Genomic DNA, 25042 nt, shown 5'->3' with positions numbered 1-25042 from the left:
ACCTCATTCCGCGTCTGGACCGAATATTCGATCGGGAAAAACCACTTCATGTCGGTTCCAGATGCAACTAAACGCGAGTAAATTGATTCGGAAGGGTCGAATCCATGCCATTCCATGCCATCCCTGAACACACCTTAAACAGACAGAATCCAAGCCGAGGTCGATAGAGTTGGCCCCACACCCATGGTCCACTCGAGCTCTGACCTCATTTGTCGGTGACCGATAGACACAACGTCGCGTACACGCAAAACCGTCGCAGCTGGCCGGCCGCCTGCCACGTCATGCCGATCAGGCAATAAATAAGTTGCCTCAGTGACTTGTGGGCCCGAGAAGCTCAGTTAGCGTACCGTCTATTAACTCTCGAAATGGCCGGATAGCTCCTCTCGCGCAAAGCTTTTCGTCTCCGTCCCCTGCCCAACTACTCCTCCACCTCGATCGAGAGAAGCTCGGATCCGCGGAGGAGAGGAGAGGTGCCCACGAGCTATCGGTTGCGCCGCGGCGATGGGTAGCCTGCGAGGTGAGCGGCGGACTGAGCTCCCGGCGGCCGGGTTCGGCGCGGCGATTGAGCGGCTTCTGCTTTCTGGGGGGTTTTGATTTCGTGCGCTGGTATCGTGCAGGCGGAGAGGGAAGGAACGAGGACGGAGTGAAAGTCGGGCTACCGGCGCTGGAGGTGGCGCTCGCGTTCCCGCAGGCCACGCCGGCGTCCCTGTTCCCGCCCGCCGGTGAGATCCCCTGTTCCGTTTCTTTAATTTTGTTCGTTGACCATTTTTTCGGGTTTAATTGCAGGTTTTGGTTTAACTAGTGGTAAGATGGTTTTATAATTATAGGGTCAGTAGAGCAATCGTTAGGTGAACTGTCTTATTTGTCTCTTTTGGGGAGGAGGGTGCACCGTTCTGTTCATCATTTTGAGGTTATCATCCAGCCTGCTCTTGAGAAAACGAGAGTTTTGAGCGCTTTATTGGATACTCAGAGTCTGGAAATGCATTTTGAATGTTGGGTTAATATTGGTGGATCTGTGTTTGTGATTTGGTTATGTTCATATAATTAATACTCCATCCGTCTCAAAATAAGTGTTCCAACTTTATACCAGCCTTACAAATTTGTACTAAGCTTGAGACACTTATGGAGGGAGTAACATTTAGTGAGTTGCTTTCGCACCTGTTCACAATAATAGTAGGAGTTCCTTAATGTCATTTTCAGTTTAAATATGGGGTAGTTTTCCGTTTGCACTCTGCAACAGACCAATAAAGAACAAGTTTACGAGAATGATCTGGATTTTCAGTGTAAACATGATTTTAGTTTTTGCTTGTGCTTTTGAGAATGCTTGTCTTGGACTTATTGATCATTGGGTTGGTCGCTTTCGCAATGTATACAATTAATTAGCAAGTTCTCCTTGCACGGCCAAGCAGAAATAGACATTTTATTTTTGTCAGGAAGTAGTTGTATCCACTCACAAAAATTAAAGAGAAAAAGAAGGCACTTGGTCCTCTTGTTTCACAATCTTTCACCTGCTTACAGCGTACTAATAAATTAATTAATTTCTGTGTCAGTTATATTATTAAACATTGCACAGTTTTTCTTGCAGACTTTGGTTGCCACATATTAATCTACAGCATTTGAATTATGCACTGTGCTACACATTACCTGTTTGTAAGCTCATTAATTGCTGTTTGCAGTGTCGGACTACTACCAGCTTGATGATTTGCTGACCGATGAAGAGAAGGCGCTTAGGAAGAAAGTCCGTGCTATTTCAGAGAAAGAAATTGCACCCATTATGACCGAAGTATGTTCTTGCTACAGACATTTCCCGTCTCATTTCATGTTCTCAGAGAAATAAAATATAATTTGGACTAATGTTATGGTGCAACATGTCTTCATACTGAAACCCTGTAGTACATACTGCTGCTAGTTTTGTCATGTTTAGATGCCTCTCTTCTTTGTAGTAGCTGTTGTTAAGCTGATGTGTCAAAAACTTTGTTATTTTGCTTTTGCAGTACTGGGAGAAGGCAGAATTCCCATTTCATGCCATTCCGAAACTTGCAACTCTTGGCTTAGCTGGAAGTACAACGAAGGTTCAAACTACTCAATCTTCTATTCATGCTGTACTATGTAATGTTGGATTTGTACATGTACAATGTTAGAAAAAAAAATCACAATCTTTGTGGGGTTGCAGGGATATGGGTGCCCAGGACTCTCGCTTACAGCGAGTGCCGTTTCTATAGCAGAAGTTGCACGGGTTGATGCAAGCTGCTCCACATTTATTTTAGTGCACTCCTCTTTGGCAATGTCCACAATTGGTAAAGTTGTCATTTAAAAAAAATATTATGTTTGATATTCTGTTTGACTTTGACCAACAACTTACTTGAGCTCATGTTTTAATTCTGTATATGTGAAGAACAGCTCTTTGTGGATCAGAGGCTCAAAAGCAGAAGTACCTACCATCGTTAGCTCAGTTTAAAACTGTTGGTTGCTGGGTGAGTCACATTATTCAGTAGCTTATATATACAATATGCAATGTTTTATTATCATTATCCCCTCTTCCTAAGAGTGTGTCCGCTTTCTGTAGGCTTTAACAGAGCCAGATTATGGAAGTGATGCAAGCTCCTTGAAAACTTCAGCAACCAAGGTTTAATATTTATTACTGTATTTGAGAAAAATTAAGTTTTTTCTTCAGTACCTTATTATGTTATGATTTTTAAGGTACCTGGCGGTTGGCAATTAGATGGCCAAAAGCGCTGGATAGGTAACAGCACGTTTGCAGATGTGCTTGTAATTTTAGCTAGGAATGCAGACACAAAGCAACTAAATGGGTAATCATCTTGTTTTGGACTACTGTCGATAGCATTGTGTTAATATCATGTACATGTCGGTATGAAGTTATTTCTATCTTATTAATGCAAAACTACCCTGCTTGTGAATGATGAACCTGATACTCTTTCTCCAGATTCATTGTGAAGAAGGGAGCGCCTGGTTTGAGAGCCACAAAAATTCAAAACAAAATTGGACTTAGAATGGTTCAGAATGGCGATATCCTTCTGAATAAAGTATTTGTCCCAGAAGAAGACAGATTAACAGGCATCAACTCATTTCAGGATATAAGCAAGGTACCTATCACCCCTAGCTTCCCTGCTCTTTGTTAGCCGATTAGAGTTGCCGCTTGGTGATGTAACCCTAGTTCTTATTTACTCTTGGACTGCTGAAATAGGTCCTAGCAATGTCACGTATTATGGTTGCTTGGCAGCCAATTGGCATATCGATGGGCGTCTACGACATGTGCCATCGGTCCGAACCTCGTCTATCCTTTAATTTACAATTATCTTTGTACTGGTTTATACCTATTTGACTTTGCACATTTGCCACTGGATAGGTATTTGAAAGAAAGGAAGCAGTTTGGAGCTCCCCTGGCAGCCTTTCAGATCAACCAAGAAAAGCTTGTTCGGATGCTTGGTAACATCCAGGCCATGCTTCTTGTCGGCTGGCGCTTGTGCAAGCTCTATGAGTCAGGCAAAATGACACCAGGCCATGCTAGTTTGGGCAAGGTTTGTAAATTGCTATGCAGCTAGCCAATGGTCTCTTTGTTTAAATCGCGTATGGTGTCTTGACATGTACAGTGTACTTACCAACATTTGAATTCAGGCATGGACGTCCAGCAAGTCAAGGGAGGTAGTTTCTCTGGGTCGAGAGCTATTGGGCGGCAATGGAATTTTGGCTGATTTTCTAGTAGCAAAGGTAAAAAGTGCTAACATTTAATATCCATTTGATCATCCCCGAACATGGTGCACTGGATTGGATTATATTTAAATATTATCTCACGGGCTGATGGATGGCCTATTATTAGGCACAGTACTTCATAAACCACTTGATCTTCTCCATTTCTCGGTGTCTAGTAAAGAAACATTGATCATAACTATCTCAACCTTTGCAGGCGTTCTGTGATCTGGAGCCGATTTACTCATACGAGGGCACCTATGACATCAACAGCCTTGTGACCGGAAGAGAAATCACTGGGATCGCGAGCTTCAAACCCGCTGCAGTAGCAAAATCTCGGCTGTAATTCTTCTTCTGCCTCCAGCTACGATGAACAGCAAAGTATGACCCCCCACCTTGTATTCTGGTGGGTACGAGTAAGATCGGAATAAGTGCAATGGAATGATCAAATGTAATTTGTAAGGCGGAAGGATAAAGTCGGAGCTGGATTTGTATCTATGTAATGGTGCAGCATATGGAGTCACATCTCACGATCAGTATTTGTGCACTGGGGGGTCGTACAGCTTCTACATATTGAAATTGTGCAGTTCAGGAGAATTTTCCCATGAGACTTACCTGTGAGATGAGATGGGTGCGGATCATGTGCCATTTTTTGGTTGAGAAAATATGTTATGACCGGTGCAAAGTACCAACGGAGGAGGCCCAATGGGCAGGGTTAATTACGGGCTTAGCCCAAGTTATCTTACCTATCTTAGAGTCCAAGTTATATTAGAGTCCAAGTTATCTAGGGTTTAGTGGAGGTTGTCCTCCTATATAAACACATGTACCCCTCGATATTAAGCAGACAATAAACAGTATATTTTGTTGTCGTCTTCCTCAGGAGACGAGAGCCCCAAACCCTAGCCGCCTCTCTCTCTCTCTCACGCCGCGACGGCGCCCAACCGCCAGCGCCGGCGTCCCCAACCTCGCAGCCCGCACTTCCACCCCTGCAACCTACGTCCGAGACCTGGTAGAACCCTAGCCTCTACCAATTTGGTATCAGGTAGCTTGGGTTCGATGAATTTGTCGGACCTTCCCACCACCACCGCCTTCCCCGCCACCTCACAGCAGCCGCCGCCGCACCACTCGCCGCCGCCGGCCACCTCAGGTCCGACCGCCTCCGGTCCCGCGGCCCTGGCGGTCGAACCCGCCCCCGTCCTCTCCCCGACGGAGATGTCCTCGGCGATCCGCGACCTCAACCTGGCAGTCTCGAACCTCCGGACTTTCCTCCAGGCTCCGTACGCAACCCCGCCACCACCGCCTCCGCCGGCGGCGCCCTTCGCGCCACCGCCCCCGGCGACTTTCGTGCCCCAGGGCCTGCCGATCACCCAGGTCCGGTGGCCGCCGTCGCCGTCCCCGCTACCGACGTGGATTGACACGCCGACCTACACGACGACGCCACTACAGCCGACGATGTTGCAACCACCCGCCCCCACCTTCGGGGGGGGGGGGGGGGTCGGCGGGTACACTGATCCGTACGCCAGGAGCTCCGTGGTGCCGCAACACTCTCCTTCCTCCACGCTGGGTCGTCACGAGGGCACCTACGCGGCCTCCCCACACGTGCAGCAGCCACCCCGCTTCACCAAGCTGGAGTTCGCCACCTACGACGGCACCGTCGACCCCCTGAACTGGCTCAATCAGTGCGACCAGTTTTTCAGGGGGCAACGGACCATGGCGTCCGACCGCACGTGGATCGCCTCCTACTACCTCCGTGGCGCCGCCCAGACTTGGTACTACGCCCTCGAGCAGGACGAGGGCGGGATGCCTTCGTGGGAGCGCTTTCGCGACCTGTGTCTCCTCCGGTTCGGCCCCCCCATACGTGGGAGCCGCTTGGCCGAGCTCGGTCGCCTTCCCTTCACCACCTCGGTGCAGGACTTCGCCGACCGCTTCCAGACGTTGGCCTGCCATGCGCCTGACGTCACGGCTCGCCAATGCGCCGAGCTCTTCGTCAGCGGCCTTCCCGACCACATCCGCATCGACGTCGAGATGCGCGACCCCCAGGACCTGCAGACGGCCATGTATTACGCACGCGCGTACGAGCAGCGCACCAACGCCCTGCAGCAGGCGTTCCCGGGCCGCGGCACCCGCCCCGCCCCGGCGGCCGCCACCCCGACACGCCCCGCCCTGCCGGGCGCTACTGCGGCTGCCCCCGCGCCGACACGCACCTTCCGGCGCTTGACGTCGGCCGAGCAGCTCAAGCGGCGCCGCAAGGGCCTGTGCTTCAACTGCGACGAGCCGTATGCGCCGAGCCATACGTGCGCCCGCCTGTTCTACTTGGAGACCGTCGACGACGCGGAGGTGGAGGCCCTCGCCGCGGAGCTCGACGCCACCACACTCTCCGAGGCCGGCGTCACGACCTACGGGCCGGTCGACGCGACCGCCTTCGTCGTCTCCCTTCATGCCATGGCTGGCATCAAGACGGCAAAGACGATGCTGCTTCCGGTGATGATCAACGGGGAGCGTCTCACCGCGCTCGCGGACACGGGTTCGACGCACAACTTCCTGTCCGGGGACGCCATGCGCCGCCTCGCACTCCAACCGGCGGGCTCGGAGAAGTTCAGCGTCACCATCGCCAACGGGGACCGCCTTGCTTGCCAGGGGGTGGCGCGGCAGGTTCCCGTCCTCATCGGCGACGAGCCGTTCTCCATCGACTGCGTCGGCATCGACCTGGGCTGCTACGACTTCATCCTCGGCATCGACTTCCTGTTCACTCTCGACCCCATCCTTTGGGACCTCGATGTGTTGTCCCTCATCTTCTGGCGCGAGGGCGGCCGTCGCGTTCAGTGGACAGGCATCGGCGGCTCCGGCGCCGTGACTCCACAGCTCCAGTTGATGGCGTCCGCACTGGACGAGGCGCATCCCCTCCTGGCCGATCTCCTGCAGCAGCACAGCGACATCTTCGACGAGCCTCAGGGCCTCCCTCCCGTGCGGCCCTGTGACCACCGCATCCACCTGCTGCCGGACACGGCACCTGTAGCCGTGCGTCCGTACCGGTACCCTCAGCTGCAGAAAGACGAGCTCAAGCGTCAGGTGGCGGTCATGCTCGCGCAGGGCATCATCCGAATTTCGACATCGCCGTTCTCCGCCCCGGTGCTCCTTGTGCGCAAGCCCGACGGCACATGGCGCTTCTGCATCGACTACCGCGCCCTCAACGCCCTGACGTCCAAGGACAAGTTCCCCATCCCCGTCGTGGATGAGCTCTTGGACGAGCTACACGGAGCGCGCTTCTTCACCAAGCTCGACCTTCGCTCGGGCTACCATCAGGTGCGCATGCACCCTGACGACATCGAGAAGACGGCGTTCCGCACTCACCATGGCCACTTCGAGTTCCTGGTGATGCCGTTCGGCCTCTCCAACGCGCCGGCGACCTTCCAGGCCCTGATGAACGACGTGCTCAGCCCATACTTGCGCCGCTTTGTGCTTGTTTTCTTTGATGACATTCTCATCTACAGTGCATCTTGGGCGGAACATCTACAACATGTGGCCATCATCTTCAATGAGCTTCAAGCGCATCGTCTTCACCTCAAGCGGTCGAAGTGCTCGTTCGGCACGACCTCCGTCGCGTACCTGGGGCACGTCATCTCGGCGGACGGGGTAGCGATGGACGCGGACAAGGTCGCCGCCGTCGCCCCGTGGCCGATCCCGCGGTCACCGCGGGCGCTCCGCGGCTTCTTGGGCCTCGCCGGCTACTACCGGAAGTACATCCGGGACTTCGGCCTCATCGCCGCGCCACTGACGCGTCTCCTTCGACGCGACGCCTTCTCCTGGGACGAGGAGGCGACTACGGCATACGAGGCTCTCAAGCGGGCGCTCACGACGGGACCCGTCCTCCAGATGCCGGACTTTGATATGACGTTCATCGTGGACTGCGACGCCTCTGGCATCGGCTTCGGCGCCGTCCTTCACCAGGGTGAGGGACCGCTCGCCTTCTTCAGCCGCCCCTTCGCCGCTCGCCATCACAAGCTCGCGGCCTACGAGCGTGAGCTTATTGGGCTGGTTCAGGCGGTGCGCCACTGGCGGCCTTATCTTTGGAGCCGATCATTCCGTGTGCGCACGGACCACTACAGCCTCAAGTTCTTGCTGGACCAGCGCCTCTCCACAGTTCCGCAACACCAGTGGATCAGCAAGCTCTTTGGCTTTGACTTCACCGTTGAGTACCGCCCCGGCCGTCTCAACACGGTCGCCGACGCCTTGTCCCGCCGCGACACTGAGGATGTCGCGGACGACGTCGCCATGGTTGGCACTATCATGTGCATTCGCTCCGGGCCATCTTTCGCCTTCATCAACGACATTCGTCGGGCAACTTCGACGGCCGTGGACGCCCAGGGCCTGCGCCAGCGCCTTGACGCCGGCGAGCTGGACGCGCCCTGGCGCTTGGATGAGGGGCTACTCCTACATGGCCGCCGCATCTTCGTGCCCGACCATGGCGACCTGCGCCACCAGGTCTTGACCTTGGCGCACTCTGCAGGGCACGGGGGCATGCAGAAGACTCTCCATCGTCTCCGTGCTGATTTTTACATCCCCGGTGATGGCGCGATGGTCCGCGACTGGGTGCGATCGTGCGTGACGTGCCAGCGGAACAAGACGGAAACACTACGACCCGCGGGTCTACTGCAGCCGCTGGACGTACCCTCCCAGGTGTGGGCGGATATTTCCATGGACTTCATTGAGGGCCTCCCCAAGGTGGGCGGCAAGTCCGTCATCCTCACGGTGGTTGACCGCTTCTGCAAGTACGCGCACTTCATCGCCCTGGGTCATCCATATACAGCCGCCTCCGTGGCGCGGGCCTTCTTCGACGGCATCGTTCGCCTCCACGGTTTTCCGTCGTCCATCGTCGGCGATCGTGATCCCGTGTTCACGGGACATGTCTGGCGGGATCTCTTTCGACTGGCGGGCGTGAAGCTCCGCATGAGCACGGCGTTCCACCCTCAGACAGACGGCCAATCCGAGGTGGTCAACAAGGTGATCGCCATGTACCTGCGCTGTGTTACTGGTGATCGTCCACGAGCTTGGGTGGACTGGTTGGCGTGGGCGGAGTACTGCTACAACACCTCCTATCACTCCGCCCTGCGCACCACGCCTTTCGAGGTGGTCTACGGGCGCCCACCTCCGACGATGCTCCCTTACGAGCCTGGGACGGCTCGGTCCGAGACGGCGGGCGACTTACTCCGCACCCGCGACGACATTCTGGCTGAGGCACGCCAGCGTCTTCTCCAAGCACATCAGCTGGCTCGGAAGTACTACGATGCTCATCATCGCGAGGCGGAGTTCGCGGTGGGCGATTGGGTGTGGTTGCGCCTCCTCCACAGGACCACGCAGTCTCTGGACCCGCGCTCCAAGCACAAATTGGGACCTTGCTACGCCAATCCCTTTCGTGTGCTGGAGCGTGTCGGCACACTCGCATACCGCTTGGAGCTGCCAGCTGGTTCTCGCCTCCACGACGTCTTCCATGTCGGCTTACTGAAGGCCTACCGCGGGGACCCTCCTGCAGCGACACCGGCCCTTCCTCCTACTTCGGATGGCCGCCTCCTTCCAGCTTCCGCACAGGTGGCGAAGGTGCTACAGGCGCAGCAGTGTCGCGGCGTCTGGCATGTCTTGGTACAATGGACCGGCCTGCCAGAGGAGGAAGCGACTTGGGAGAAGCTCGACGATTTCCGCCAGCAGTTTCCAGATGTTCGGCTCGAGGACGAGCTGTTTGAGAAGGCGGGAAGAGATGTTATGACCGGTACAACGTACCAACGAAGGAGGCCCAATAGGCAGGGTTAATTACGGGCTTAGCCCAAGTTATCTTACCTATCTTAGAGTCCAAGTTATATTAGAGTCCAAGTTATCTAGGGTTTAGTGAAGGTTGTCCTTCTATATAAACAAATGTACCCCTTCGATATTAAGCAGACAATAAACAGTATATTCTGTTGTCGTCTCCCTCAGGAGACGAGAGCCCCAAACCCTAGCCGCCTCTCTCTCTCATGCCGCGACGATGCCCAACCGCCGGCGTCCCCAACCTCGCAGCCCGCACTACCAAATATTCCTTGCGTTTGCTATGGGAACAGCAGATCCCCTGTGTAGGGATGAGGAGTCCAGGACTGCCTGAGTGGCCGTCAGAAATGCCAAGACTTGCCTTCTAATGCATCTACTGCTAGAAACGAGGACTAGCACAACTGATCAGATTCCACAACATTTTTCTTTCAAATGGAGACAAAAGATTTGTCTTATCCCATTAATTAAGCAAAGAAGAGTATGGATTGTCGTTTACATGAACACAAAGGCCGGCCGGATATAAGATACATAAGGATTACTCTCCTGAAAAATACATACTCCCGGGAAACATTGCTCCCACAACAGCCGTAAGTTGAATCTCCTGGACCTTGCTCCATAGATTGACAAATTGTTGTATGTGATCAACAGAGAGGCCTCCCTGCATGTCAATGCGGCGGATCCAATCACTGTTTGTTGGAGCCTTTGCCACACAGACGTGCTTGCGCATTGAAAGGACGAACATACCCGAAGCCAAGTCCTTTAGCTTTTGCCCCTGTAGCCAAGGCACGAACCTGAAACTCGCTTGTTGCCGTCGCCCATGGTAACATTCGTCGTGGAGTAGAAAAGATCTGTGTCGGCATCATTATAAGGGATGTCAAAACCAACCCAAGCTCTTGTGAGGGTCCACCATTGAAACCATAGCCAACATAGAATATCAACATCAAACTAGCCCCTAGTGTAATCCGAGAGAAATTGGTCTGGCGCCTACATAAAGATCAATCCACAAACCGTAATAATCGACCACATATAAACACAACGAGAGCTCTGTATTTGATCTGTATATGTACAATATGACCAGCCCTTGTTCCCAACAAGAACAACAAACACATACGTGGATACTGGGTAGCCATAGAGGCCAGGGGCAGCTAGATGTGCAGAAACGCTTCCACATTGCAAGAAGGACAGTGCTTGAGCAGCGCTCCACTCACGACCAATTTTCGATGTTTGTCCGACTTGCTCAATCACCCTTGGATCAAATCACTACATCATACGGGAATCATTGGACAACAGGGTTGGACAGAAATCATACGCAGAGAAATTTCGTGAGAGAAACTATCCTCCGACCTAACTATGGAAATGATCAGGTACAACAACTACAGAAGTTGATTGCCCTGCAGAACTTCATGAAAAAACGATCATTTGTGGGCAATACAAAAATAAACAATCTTTTTCGCATAAGGAGATAATGTATATTCAAGGACTATAACATGTTATTATTCTCCCTACAAAAGATCATGGAAATTTGATAACTTGTGAACAATACCAAAATAATAACCGTGTGAATTACTGCATTATATGATTGATATACCAGCAATATCTCTTATATTAAAATAAACAACCTTTTCACGCATAAAGAGGGAATATATATTCAAAGATTTACAGCATGCTGTTGGTCTACCTGATGGGAATATGATAACTTGTGAACAATACCACAATAACAACTATAGTTGCAGTTAAGCCGACCGGCCTCTTTGATAGACCATCATTCTTTATGTGGAAGTGGTCAGCTCAAAATTTCTATACCTCTTCCTGTCGACAATGTGAAAAGTCCTTATATGCTGCGGAGATACTGTTTCCAGTTAGACCATTCTATGGTGTATACAGCAGTCATAGGGGCTTTCCCTGGCATCCAACCTGACCACGGAGCAGCACAGTAGAATATTCTACCTGCAACCACCTGTGGTTATGCTTTGCCCGCTCATATGACATGCGTGATACGTTTCATCCATGTCGTCGTCCTCCTCTTCCAGATTTCAGAATGGATGTATCAGTCGGCAGTCCAAGTCCACAACCACCCAACTTTGCCACAATGTCCAAGTTATAGTCCACCGCCCAAAGAGCCAACACCATGAAGTAGCACTGAGATGATAGAAGTCTCTACCTAATAATAAAGCGGCTATTGCTTTCGTCGGAAAACCCATCACTGTATTTTTATAAAAAAGCCCCTGTAATTTTTGTTATTCAACCCGCGCTCCATCATTTATCTGCAACGCAAAAGGAAAAAACGATTCACTGCAAAAATTTATACTCGTACGCATCGCCTCCTCCCGTCGACCCTGGGCCACCCTGGCCTGTGCCCAGGCCGCCGCCACACCACTCGCCGCCGCGACCGACCTCAACCGCTACCGATCTCAACCCACCCGCCTCCGCGACTGTACCTCTCCCCGCTCACTGCCCCCATTGCGGCGCTCGAGCGCATCTCTTCGACCCCTGGTCCACCATGGCATGTGCCCAGGCCGCTGCCACACCACTCGCCGCCGAGGCCGACCTCAGCCACCACTGCTGTCGATCTCAACCCACCCGCCTCCGCGGTCGTACCTCTGCCCGCTTGCTTCCCCCGTTTCGACGCTCGAGCACAGCTTCTGGATCAAATCAACGCAATAGCTACAGCGACTTGGGATGATGTGTCTGCTCGATGCAGAACGGCGGCGGCGCGCGGATAAGGCGCGGCGGAGCGAAGTACTTGCAGGTGAAGGCGGGCCTCCATGGCTCACACGGGGAACTCCGAGGTTATGGCGCGGCAACGGCGACTCCTTATGGCCAGATAGAGGCGCCTAACCCTTGCCCCCCTCATCGTATCCCCACCTCCGGCAGGAACTCATCATCTGGTGAAATCCCCTCCCCATGCCTCCAACCGTGTGCCAAGCACCGACAAGAAATTTTGTTTTGTGAGAATTTGTTTGCTGATGAATGAATGTATTGAATGTAAGATTGTATGGTTGTAGAGAGAGAGAATGGAACACCACCTTCAGTTTGTCATCTCATCCCACATTATCTACCCCATGAGTGAAATAAGATAACAGTCCATTGATCAATTCACGTAGCCTCTTTGTTTTGCTTTGCTTGTCCCGCTCAATTTCTCATCATGATGGAATTAACAATGGACGGGTTGATTTCTCAACAAAATAGGATAGGACTGACTACATTAGTTAGTTAGCTTATTATTTTAATAAATCAAAAGGATTATAAAAAGATTAAAAGCGCGTGGTATTTTTTCTCCCGTTGCAACGCACGGGCCCTTTTGCTAGTAGTACCAATCATCATATCACACCACCATGTATTATAAGACCCTTCACCTCCAGATGTTAAAGCATGACCTGGTACAGCATCCAACCTTCAAACGCAATGCTTCTTGTTGCCATCCTATACGTACTTCTCCTCTCTGCCCTCCACGCTCCATGTTCTGCAGCAAGAAGCACGATTGTAGCCGGTGATCGCCTCACCGGCGATGACAAGCTCGTCTCTCGCAATGGCAAGTATGTGCTTGGCTTCTTCCAACCAGGCAGTGAGTACTCCTCCCAACAGACTCCCGTTCACTGGTACCTAGGCCTATGGTTTGGTAAGATACCCAAGTTAACCCCAGTATGGGTTGCAAATAGGGACAGCCCGATCGTAGATCATAGGATATCGGAGCTCACAATCTCCGATGATGGTAACCTTGTCATCTTAAATCAAGTCACCAAATCGATAATTTGGTCGACCCATGCTAATATCACATCCAAGAACACTGCAGTTGTGCTCCTGGACAGTGGGAACCTCATCTTAGGAGATGCATCTAACTCATCCAACGTCATATGGCAGAGCTTTGATTATCCTACTGATGGTTTGCTCCCTGGTGCAAAGCAAGGCGTGGATAAGGTCACCGGTTTGAACCGCCACCTTGTTTCCAAGAAGAGCTTGATAGATCCAGCTCCTGGCCGTTATTGTGTGGAATTAGATACCGCTGGTCCTGGCCAATTCCTCTACAAACTATGCAATTCGTCCATAGTATATTGGTCTAGTGGGGAATGGAATGGTCATTACTTCAGTTCGCTGCCAGAAATGAGTGGACCCAATCTTTTTAACTTTGAATTTGTCAACAACAAAAAAGAGGAGTACTTCATAAAATATTTAACAGATGACAAGCTGATAACTGTTAGCCTTTTGGACATTTCTGGACAGGAAAAGCAACTTGTCTGGGTTGAGAGTTCACAAGCTTGGGTGACAGTCTTCACCCAGCCTAGAGATCAATGTGATGTCTATGCTACATGTGGATCATTCACAATCTGCAACAGCAACACAACCCAAGTGTGTAATTGCCTGAAGGGCTTCTCAATAAGGTCACCTAAGGATTGGGAGATAGAGGACCGATCTGGCGGGTGCATAAGAAATGTGCCACTGGACTGCGGTGCCAGGAATCAAAGCAGAAATGCAACGACTGACAAGTTCTACCCCATGACAAGAGTCAAATTGCCTGCAATGCCCATAGTTATAGAAGCTGCTGGGAGCATAGACCACTGCGCACAAGCTTGCCTAGATAATTGCTCTTGCATTGCATATTCCTATGGCAACCGATGCTCCCTGTGGTATGATGACTTGATTAACATTAAACATGATAATATTGGAACCACTAGTGATGACGAGGTTCTCTACTTACGCATCTCTGCCAAGGATGCAGAAAGTTGGAGAAATACAAAGAGAGGGAAGGAGGTTATTTGGGCTATTACTGCTGCAAGCATCGTTGCTTTGGTTTTGTTGGCAGTTGTCATGTGGTTTCTGCTGATATGGAGGAGCAAGAGGAAGCAGACTACCGGCATGTACAATAATGTACAAGGTGGCAATGGAATTATGGCTTTCAGATACATTGATCTGCAACATGCAACCAAAAATTTCTCAGAGAAGCTAGGGGGAGGGAGCTTTGGATCTGTATTCAAAGGGTCACTAACTAACTCTACAACTATTGCGGTGAAAAGGCTTGATGGTGTCCGTCAGGGAGAAAAGGAATTCAGAGCCGAAGTGAGTTCAATTGGGATCATCCAACACATCAATTTGGTTAAACTAATTGGATTTTGCTGCCAGGGCAGTATGAGACTGCTTGTGTATGAATACATGCCAAATATTTCCCTCGATGCACATCTCTTCCGCAGCAATACAAAGATACTAAGTTGGAATGTCCGTTACCAAATAGCCATCGGAATTGCAAGAGGATTAACATACTTGCATGAGAGTTGCAGGGATTGCATCATACACTGTGATATCAAGCCACAGAACATACTTCTTGACGCCTCATTCATACCTAAAGTTGCAGACTTTGGTATGGCCAAATTTCTAGGGAGGGATTTTAGCCGAGCCTTGACTACATTTAGAGGAACTATAGGCTATCTCGCACCTGAATGGATCAGTGGAGTGGCCATTACACCAAAAGTGGATGTCTACAGCTACGGTATGATGTTGCTTGAAATAGTATCGGGTCAGAGCAACAATACATGTAAGGAGAATAGCAGCACCAGTGATCATTCAGCATATTTCCCGGTTCAAGTTGCAAGGAAACTTCTCGAGGGAGATGTTACGAGCTTGCTGGATGACAAGCTACATGGTGATGTTAACTTGGATGAAGCTGAGAGGGTCTGCAAGGTAGCCTGCTGGTGTATCCAAGATGGCGAATCCAATCGACCGACCATGGGTGAAGTGGTTCAAATCCTTGAGGGTTTGTTAGAAGTTGAAGTACCCCCAATGCCAAGACTGCTACAAGCTGTTGCATGAAGCTCACCATAAACTTTATTATATTCAGAATCTGAAGGCAAAGCAGTACTGATTACTGTTAAGATCTGGTACTCGGCGAGAATAAGATCATAGACTTGCTTCCATGGTCCACAATCATTGTAAGCATTTATGTTCTGCAACTTATCTTCGATGCATCTAAGGATTGTATTCTGGGAGAGACTGAACCATGTACTCCCTCCGTTCCAAAATAAGTGTCGCTGCTTTAGTACAAAATTTGTACTAACGTAGTACTAAATTTGCGTCACTTATTTTAGGACAGAGGGAGTATATTTTGATGGACCTGCTTCTATGGCCCATAATCACTGCAATTTGTAAGCATATATCTTCTGCTAATTATCTTTGAGGGAAGCATCCAAGGATGATATTTTGGGAGAGACTGATCCCACAATTATTTCATACTACTCGGACTAGACTGTAGGAGTCTCTGTTAAATCTGTTTGTGTGCATTCTCTGGATGTATGGCATACGATCTGTGCTATTTAGGCAATTTAGTTAGTGAATAACCTCGCAAAACCTAGAACTCAAACACGATTCACCATATTGCTAAAGCAAAAGACAACGAAGCCGAGGGTTCCGCGATTTGGATTTACCTGTCGCCCGTTGCAACCGCCGGTGGACGGGCACCGCCGCGACCGCTCCCGTCGGTCGGCTCCGGTCTCTGGCCCGCTCGTGGCCGTCGTGACGAACGGGGCCGCAGCGCCTCGTACCCGTCTTGGCGGCACCGCTGTCCGCCGGAAGACCGTCGCCGTTACGCAGCCGCGTCGGCCCTCGCGGCACCTCATCAAGTATGCTCACAGTGAGCCTGAACTTCCTCCCCTTCCTGGCCAGCAGCAACGTGCGAAACAGCAAACAGCGATGTTTTTCTCTATCGCATTCCACTCGCAAGAGGGTTTGTTTCCTTTTTCTTTTTGAGGATCACTCGCAAGAAGATTTCCCGTGTGTATTTAATTGTCTAAATTCCATTATACAAAAAACTCCCTCTCCAAGTCTCGCAGTTTTCAGCAAATGGTCTAAACTTCACAATGTTCTTTAGGTTCCGCAACTCCTCAAGACGAGTCCGGTCCAAGGTTGCGGAGCGAGAGCGGACGTCGTAGACGAAGTAGTCGAACACACGGAGTCAAAGAACACGAGGAAGTAAAGAGATGAGCAAAGCTTTATTAATCATCAAGTCTCTGTTACAATGATGACCTCTCCTCTGTTTATATAGGGACAGGGCCGGCCCTAGGTAGGGGCAAGAAGGGCGACGCCCTACGGCCCAGCCCAGCCTGATGGGGGGGGGGGAGACACTATACATATATACACTATGTATGTAATTTTAAGCCCAATAGAAAAAAATCCATAATTGTCCATAAACTAACTAGGTTACGTATAGGGTCCGGAAGAATGTGAGGAGGCAGCGAGCCAGCGATCGATCCAGCCGCCGCCGCCGTTTCTTCTCTCGAGACTCAGTTATTCCTCTGTCTTCTCGTTCCCCATCCCGCTCCTGTGCTCCTACTCCCAAAGCTAGCAAATTAATGGATATTTCCGTTGTAACTGAAGCAGATTTCTTCTCCTTCTCCATCTCACTTCCCTATGGATTTCCCATTTTCCCTATAAGTATTTGCATCGAGGCATAGAGCCAGGGACATCAGACGCCCTGCTGCTCACCGTGTTCCAGCCTCCGGGGCCAAGGAGACGCCCTGCTGCTCGCCGTGCTCCAGGCTGCGGGATCAGTACTGGCTCAAGGAGAGTAGGAGACGCGAGGCCGCTCGGGAGAGCCTGATGGCTGATGCAACACCTACAGGGCCTGAACACCTGTTGCCTGCACTAACCTGACAACTCCATTCACAAGGTTCTTGTTATTTCTGAGTAGTTTTCCGCTCCATCTTTGTACAGTTTTTTTGGTGTTTTAGCTATTCCCTGACTGATCTTCTCTGCTGCTTATTTAGGCTGTTCATTTGAGGATCCAATCATCCAAGGACCATTGCAAGATCCGATATGCTTGGGACTGGATAGCTGGATTTCTTCAATTCTCTGAAAAATTCTGGTGTTCCCTATCCTTTCCTGTAAAAATGTTGCCTAAAAAGCATTTGTCTGGTTCTGAGAAAAGGAAGAAGAAAAAGGCAGAAAAATAGTTCATTGGTACTCAAAAAGGTACTATGCACAAGTTTCTTCCTAGGAATGTCACTGCTGTGAGTTCAAATGAATTAGATCAACAACGTGTAGAAGCCTTAGATTCTACAAATGATCACAATCAGGGCAGAAATTCGAGTGAGCATGAAAATGATGCCAATACTCCAAATGAACAAGAAACTTGTCCTTTAGATATTTATGACCCCCGGAATTGGGAGAATCCTACAACACGTCGTGTTACCAGGAAACGACATTTCGATGAACTGAATGAAAATGATCAGAATGATGAAGAAGTGCAAGAAGACGAGGATTCATTTAGAATAAATTATTTTCTTGTCATCATAGATGTGGCAATTGCTTCACTAACCAAAAGATTTGATGAGCTAAAGTCATTTGGAAATATGTTTGGTTTTCTGTTCAACTCGAAAGAATTGAAGTCATTAGAGGACGATGTTCTAAGAAAATGTTGCACCAACTTTGCAAATACTTTTACTCATAACAACTCATCAAATGTTGATTCAAATGATTTGTTTTCTGAATTGAAAGTTCTGCAAATAATTTTGCCAAATAACCTCATGTCAGCTGATGAGATTTTTGAATTTGTCCGAGCTGCAGATTGTTACCCAAATGCATCAATTGCTTATCGAATCCTCCTAACGATACATGTGACTGTAGCATCGGCTGAGAGAAGCTTTTCCAAGTTAAAATTACTGAAAATTTATTTGAGGTCAACTATGTCCCAGGAAAGATTGAATGGTCTGGCCATGTGTTGCATTGAGAAAAATATGTTGGATAATATCAAACTTGATACAGTAATTGCTGATTTTGCTTCAAAGAACCCTCAAAGAAGTCATTTCCTATGATTACATGTCTTTCACTTTTGCTCAGTTTGTTTTTTCAGGTGAGAGACTTGCTGGAAAGAAGAGTGATCATCTTTTGATAATTGTTGAAGTAATTCTGCTGGGCTGAGGACATAAAGCGCAAAGTTTCGAGTGTTAGGAATCCTTTCTTCATTGGTTATGTAAGAATAAAAATTTTGTTGGTTGTTGGCAAGAAGTGCATGTGCATCGTGTTTGTACATGCTGTATTATGGGACGTTATTTGGTAATGAAATTCCCTAGATCTTTCAAACCAAAAAAAACTTTGGGCTTTATATCAATATATAAATTGTTTTTTTTACTAGAGGGCCCATTTTTTTAGTTCGCCCCGGGCCAATAAAAATTCAGGACCGACCCTGTATAGGGGTATGGGGTGAAGGGACAAGTACCCATCTAACGTGAGTTTAGGAAGCGAGAGAGGCTACCTGTGTGCCTCCCACGCTATCTGGATTTACCGCATCGTGCGTGGCCTTTGGGCCAAGCCCGGTTCCCCAACACTCCCCCTTGGGTAATTATCCATATATCCATGTCTCAAAACTCCGAAAAATCCAGTGGGAAAAATGTGAAGAAAGAACACATAGTATACGTTGTTGTATTGCACGAATTGCCTCGTTAAAAACCTTAGGTGAGAAACATCAGGAAAACTCACTCAAGGGAAAAAGAGTACAATCCACTCAACCACCTGGTTGAGTACTCAATCATCGGGATCGAGATTTTAGCGACGAATTTGTGAAGTTTCTCCCCCTGAACCTTGCACCTCTCTAAGTCTCATCATACCGATTCCGCGCACACACACCTCTCAAAAGATGATGCCGGTAATGATTTAGTGAACATATCAGCAAGATTGTCACACGACTTAGTATCCAAGACTCTCAGCTCGTTCATCTGTTGCAATTCGTGTGCATAGAAGAACTTGGGACTAATATGTTTTGTGAGATTACTCTTCACATAACCCATCTGAACTTGTGCAACACAAGCAACATTATCCTCATAGATAATGGTAGGGGTTTGTACGGTGTTTAGCCCACACGTCTGCTAAATGTGGCTGATCATCCGCCGAATCAATACACATTTCTTTGACGCTTCGAATAGTGCCATAATTTCCGAGTGGTTTGTGGAGGTCGACACAAGTTTTTGCTTGGTCGATCTTCAGGAGAACGTCGTTCCACCACAAAGGAAAACATATCCAGTCTGTGATTTGCAATCATGCGGGTCCGACAGATACCCAGCATCAGCATAGCCTATAAGGGATAGGTCTTGATTCCTTTTATAAAATAGGCCAAGATCTTTGGTTCCTTGCAGGTAGCGGAAGACGTCCTTGACACCTTTCCAATGTCTCTTGGTAGGTTCAGAACTGTACCTAGCTAGCAAATTGACGGCGAAGGCAATGTCTGGCCGTGTACAATTCGCGAGGTACATGAGTGCCCCAACTGCACTCAGGTAAGGAACCTCTAGTCCCAGAGTTTCCTCCCGCTCTTCCTTAGGCCTGAACGGGTCCTTGTCTGGCTGTAAAGATCTCCCGACCATTGGGGTCTTAGAAGGATATGCCTTATCAAATCCAAATCTTTCCAACACCTTCTGGGCGTAGGGCGACTGGTGCACTAGAATCTAATCAGGGGAATGTTCAAGTTGCAGACCTAGACAAAACTTGGTTTTACCCAAATCATTCATTTCGAATTCCGACATCAGGTAGGAACTCGCTTCCTCAATATCCTTAGGTGTACCGATTATGATTAAATCGTCCACGTACATCAAGATTATACAAAATCCATCTTGAGATCGTTGTATAAAAACACATGGGCGATATGTATTGCTCGTGTAGCCCTTCTGATGAAGGAAATCGCTTAGGCGATTATACCTCTTTCTACCTGATTGTCTAAGTCCATACAATGCCTTTTGAAGTTGGACATTGTATAGACTCATGTTTGCTCTATCATGGTTCGGAACAGGGATACCTTCAGGAACCTTCATGTATATGTTCGAATTCAAGTTACCATACAGGTAAGCAGTGACAACATCCATCAATTTCATTTTCAAGCCCATGTTTACTGCCATTAAGATCAAGTATCTAAAGGTAACTTCATCCATGACCGGGGAATAGGTCTCCTCAAAATCGACACCGGGTCGTTCAGTGAAACCTTGAGTAACAAGCCTTGCTTTGTACCTTACTACCTTATTATTTTCATCTCTCTTTCGAACAAAAACCCACCTATGGCCAACTGGGCGAATGTGGGGAGGAGTTCGCCAAACTGGTCCGAACACCTTCCTTTTGTTGAGAGATATTAATTCGGCAGTAATTGCCTTCTGCCAATCATTCCAATCCGACCTTTTCTTGCAAACAACGAGTGTTTTAGGCGCTGGGTTAAGATCTATGATTGAGGCAATTTTCGTAGCAAAGTTAATGTCGACAATCAACGTTGCTCGGCTTAGAGACTCTCTCGTATAAATATAATCTATGGCCATTTCGTCATGGGGCGCATCTGGCCCGAATACTTGCTCTACCAAATTTCCCATTTTGGGAGCAAGGTCCTTCAGACTCCCCGCACCAATGTGTGCGCACACATCTACGTTGGGTGTTTCCCCTATGGGAAAGTTTAAGTACAGAATTTCATGCACTGAATTTTTCGTACTTGGGCCAGGTCTCGACTGGCTCCCCGTTTCACTTTGGGCACTTTGGTGACAGGCTGTGATAAATCTCTCGTATCCTTTTTGTCAGGCGTCCCCGAGTACATGGGATTTGAGAAGCCGTATCTCTCGTCCTTTTAGGCCTTTGGACGGGAGCGGGTATACCATCATTCTTCTTTGGTATTTCGACCCTTTTCGGTGCATTGCGTGCATGCACATGCAATTTTGTCACAGTCTTTAAGTCATTAAAGTGATCAGGCAGTTGATTTGCTAATGGCTGCAAATATATTATCTTTTGGACTTCTCTCTCAGTCTCAGCAGTGCGCGAGTCATGGGTGTGGATTCCCGTGGCTTGCCACGTGATTTCTCGACTTTTAGAATCAAGGGGTTGATTCACTCCCCCTAAAGTCAGGAAAAAATCCTCGTCAAAAATGCAATCAGCAAAACGAGCCGTGTGACAGTCGCCTGTCATGGGGTCCAGATACCTGATTATGGACACAGTCTCATAACCAACATATATCTCCGACTTACGGAGCGGGCCCATTGTTGATCGCTAGGGTGGTGGTATTGGTACGTATACCTGGCAACCGAACCTACGAAGGTGGGAAATTTTCGGTGCCGACCCTTGCGCAAGCTGAACATGAGAGTGGATGTTGTAGGCCGACGGTCTAAAGTTGATGAGTTTGGCCATATGTAATACAGCGTGGCCCCAACATGTAGTTGGTATACAACCCTGAAGGAGCGGTCGGGCAATGAATTTAATTCTTTTGATCAATGCCTCGGCAAGTCCATTTTGTGTATGAACATGCGGGACCGAGTGCTCAACTTTGATTCCCGTTGCCATGCAATAATCATCGAATGCCTTTGAAGTAAATTCTCTGGCATTGTCCATTCGAATAGACTTTATACGATGATCAGGGAAATTATTCCTCATTTGTATGATCTGAGAGATCAACTTTGCAAAGGCATGGTTCCTTGTTGACAGCAGGCAAACGTTGGACCATTTAGAGGAAGCATCGATGAGCACCATGAAATACCTAAATGGCCCTGTCAGGGGCTTAATTAGACCGCATATGTCCCCTTGGATACATGCGGAGCATACGAAATCATCCCTCACCTTTAGGGGCGATGGCCTAATGACTAAATTCCCCATGGCACATGCGGAGCATACGAAATCATCGGGATTCGGGAAGTTCTTCACGTTAACATTATGGCCATGCGAGTTGTTAATTATATTCCTCATCATCCTAAGTCCGGGGTGGCCTAACCTATCATGCCAGAGGCAGAAAAGTTTGGAGCTTCTAAAGACGGTCTGAAGGGTACTGTACACGGGCGGTGCTACTATCTTGGTGTAGTATAGCCCAATGTCAAACGAGGAGGCACTCCTTGCCGTTCATAACATGTTTACCATTTGCATCCCGCTTCGTGATGAGGAGGCACTCCTTTCCGTTGTCATCACCGGTCTCAGCATGGAAACCATTAGCACGGATGTCTTCAAAGCTCGGAAGAGTACGAGTCGACTCCGGGTACAACAATGCATCATGAATGATCAAAGTTGTTCCCATGGGAAGTATGATAGTAGCTCGTTCGGAGCCGACTATGTTTGAACCGCAGTCGGCGATTGTCATAATACTTCCCGGAGATTTTTTAATAGACTCAAAGTACTTAGTTTCACGTAAAATGGTATGTGTAGTGGCGCTATCGGCAAGGCACGTTTCCTACATTCGGGCGCCACACACATTCTAAAATATGACATCTAATTAATGTAACAAGGAAGAACATACATTAATAATAAATGCACACATTTCTGAACATAACATACTATCATGTATAAATAATGAAATAAATGAATGATATAAATGTCATCCAAGCGTCATGAAATAAAGAATAAGTTTTGTGCTCTCATAGAGCTTACAACCAAATCGAATTTATTCGAATGCATTGTCTCAAATCACGGAATCATGATCACTAATGAGGTAGGCTAAGTAGACTCGGCAAAGAATACATTGACTTCAGCCTGAAGTCAGCCCCTCCTCGATAGTCATCATCTTGGTAGCAGGATCAATATCCAGTGGCGGCCCCGTAGGGGCGACCGTGTGCTCAACCTCCATGGCAACGTCTGCGTCGTTAGAGACTGCCAAGGCTGCCCCTATGGGCACAGCTGCGGTTGCCATGATGGGCACAGGAGGAGGCGTAGGGATCATCACGGGTGTTGCTGGGGGCGCCAGTGGTGATTCCTCCTGAACCAAGGCGAGGTGCATCTCACGCTCCTTCCGAGCCTTGTACGCAGCAACCACCTACTTTGGTGCGCGGCACTGGCGGGAGAAATGCTCCAACGGTCCACACCATAAGCAGTCCTGAGGCATCTGCCCCCCCTTTCTCGGCTTCTACTGCTTAGCCGGAATGGGGGGTTGAGGGCCCTTCTTCTTGCCCTTGCGACCTCTCTTCCTCTGGAGAGGCTTGCGGACCTTGAGGGCGTTTACCTCCTGATGAGAACTCCCCCCAAGTGGTTGCGCGACAAAATTCTTTTTCAGAACCTTGTCCCGCGCCTCTGCCACCTGGAGGATGTCGATCAGCTCTGAATACCTCGTGTAGTTCCCCTGGCGGTAGTTCCATGAGGACTGGACCGCGTCAAGATGGAAAGTGGATAGGGTTTTCTCAATCTTCTGACTATCGGTAACCTCAGTACCACACAGATGAAGAGTTGTACAAATCTGGTGCAATGCCGAACTGTACTCCCTAATCGTCTTGAAGTCTGCAAACCTCAGACGGATCCACTCCGCCTCTGCACGTGGCCTGACAGTGTACTTCAGCCTCTCAATCCGCTGCTTACGAGCGGTCCAAAGGCCACAAGCACTCCGTTCAGCCATATACTCGTCTTTCAGAGTAGGGCAGAGGTGATGACGGAGGAAATGCAGAGCCTGGGCATTTTCTAGCGCGAACTTGGGGTCGGTGGGGGCCAGCATGGCCCCCTTACCAATCGCTCTCAGAAGGCCCTTGCCCTAGAACCATATCTCTGTTGGAATTATGCCCTAGAGGCAATGATAAATAAGTTATTATTATAATTCCTGTATCAAGATAATCGTTTATTATCCATGCTATAATTGTATTGAATGAAGACTTAGATACATGTGTGGATACATAGACAAAACACTGTCCCTAGCAAGCCTCTAGTTGGCTAGCCAGTTGATCAAGGATAGTCAAGGTCTTCTGACTATGTACAAGGTGTTGTTGCCTGATAACTGGATCACGTCATTGGGAGAATCATGTGATGGACTAGACCCAAACTAATAGACGTAGCATGTTGATCGTATCATTTTGTTGCTACTGTTTTCTGCGTGTCAAGTATTTATTCCTATGACCATGAGATCATATAACTCACTGACACCGGAGGAATGCTTTGTCTGTATCAAACGTCGCAACGTAACTGTGTGACTATAAAGATGCTCTACAGGTATCTCCAAAGGTGTTCGTTGAGTTAGTATGGATCAAGACTGGGATTTGTCACTCCGTGTGACGGAGAGGTATCTCGGGGCCCACTCGGTAATACAACATCACACACAGGGCTTGCAAGCAATGTGACTTAGTGTAAGTTGCGGGATCTTGTATTACGGAACAAGTAAAGAGACTTGCCGGTAAACGAGATTGAAATAGGTATGCGGATACTGACGATCGAATCTCGGGCAAGTAACATACCGAAGGACAAAGGGAATGACATACATGATTATATGAATCCTTGGCACTGAGGTTCAAACGATAAGATCTTCGTAGAATATGTAGGATCCAATATGGGCATCCAGGTCCCGCTATTGGATATTGACCGAGGAGTCCCTCGGGTCATGTCTACATAGTTCTCGAACCCGCAGGGTCTGCACACTTAAGGTTCGACGTTGTTTTATGCGTATTTGAGTTATATGGTTAGTTACCGAATGTTGTTCGGAGTCCCGGGTGAGATCACAGAGATCACGAGGGTTTCCGGAATGGTCCGGAGACGAAGATTGATATATAGGATGACCTCATTTGATTACCGGAAGGTTTTCGGAATTACCGGGAATGACGAATGGGTTCCGGATGTTCACCGGGGGGGGGGGGGGGCAGCC

At 49.0% G+C, this 25042-nt stretch overlaps 3 protein-coding genes across 3 annotated transcripts; 2 read left to right on the top strand and 1 right to left on the bottom strand.

Moving 5' to 3' along the window:
* Nucleotides 1-325: 325 nt before the first annotated feature.
* LOC123426429 (acyl-coenzyme A oxidase 4, peroxisomal) lies at nucleotides 326-4305 on the top strand. Its single transcript, XM_045110270.1, has 13 exons — nucleotides 326-517; nucleotides 618-722; nucleotides 1677-1783; nucleotides 1995-2072; nucleotides 2174-2297; nucleotides 2401-2474; nucleotides 2567-2626; nucleotides 2701-2810; nucleotides 2945-3104; nucleotides 3206-3282; nucleotides 3368-3539; nucleotides 3637-3729; nucleotides 3926-4305. Exons 1-13 carry the CDS (start codon nucleotides 502-504, stop codon nucleotides 4052-4054), a joined length of 1305 nt encoding a protein of 434 aa, XP_044966205.1. The 5' UTR covers nucleotides 326-501; the 3' UTR covers nucleotides 4055-4305.
* A 5619-nt stretch (nucleotides 4306-9924) lies between these two features.
* Nucleotides 9925-18777, bottom strand: LOC123397274. The gene is made up of 3 exons (XM_045091889.1): nucleotides 18773-18777; nucleotides 15918-16231; nucleotides 9925-10352 (listed from the first exon to the last, which is right to left on the bottom strand). Exons 1-3 carry the CDS (start codon nucleotides 18775-18777, stop codon nucleotides 10264-10266), a joined length of 408 nt encoding a protein of 135 aa, XP_044947824.1. The 3' UTR covers nucleotides 9925-10263.
* Nucleotides 12741-15906, top strand: LOC123426420 (G-type lectin S-receptor-like serine/threonine-protein kinase At2g19130). Its single transcript, XM_045110260.1, has one exon. The coding sequence runs from the start codon at nucleotides 12877-12879 to the stop codon at nucleotides 15304-15306; it is 2430 nt and encodes an 809-aa protein (XP_044966195.1). The 5' UTR covers nucleotides 12741-12876; the 3' UTR covers nucleotides 15307-15906.
* Nucleotides 18778-25042: the final 6265 nt, after the last annotated feature.

This window comes from Hordeum vulgare, chromosome 1H (genome assembly GCF_904849725.1).
Source record: "Hordeum vulgare subsp. vulgare chromosome 1H, MorexV3_pseudomolecules_assembly, whole genome shotgun sequence".
Classification (NCBI taxonomy): domain Eukaryota; kingdom Viridiplantae; phylum Streptophyta; class Magnoliopsida; order Poales; family Poaceae; genus Hordeum; species Hordeum vulgare.
The sequence above is the reverse complement of the archived record's forward strand: the minus strand, read 5'-3'. Positions and strand labels throughout refer to the sequence as shown.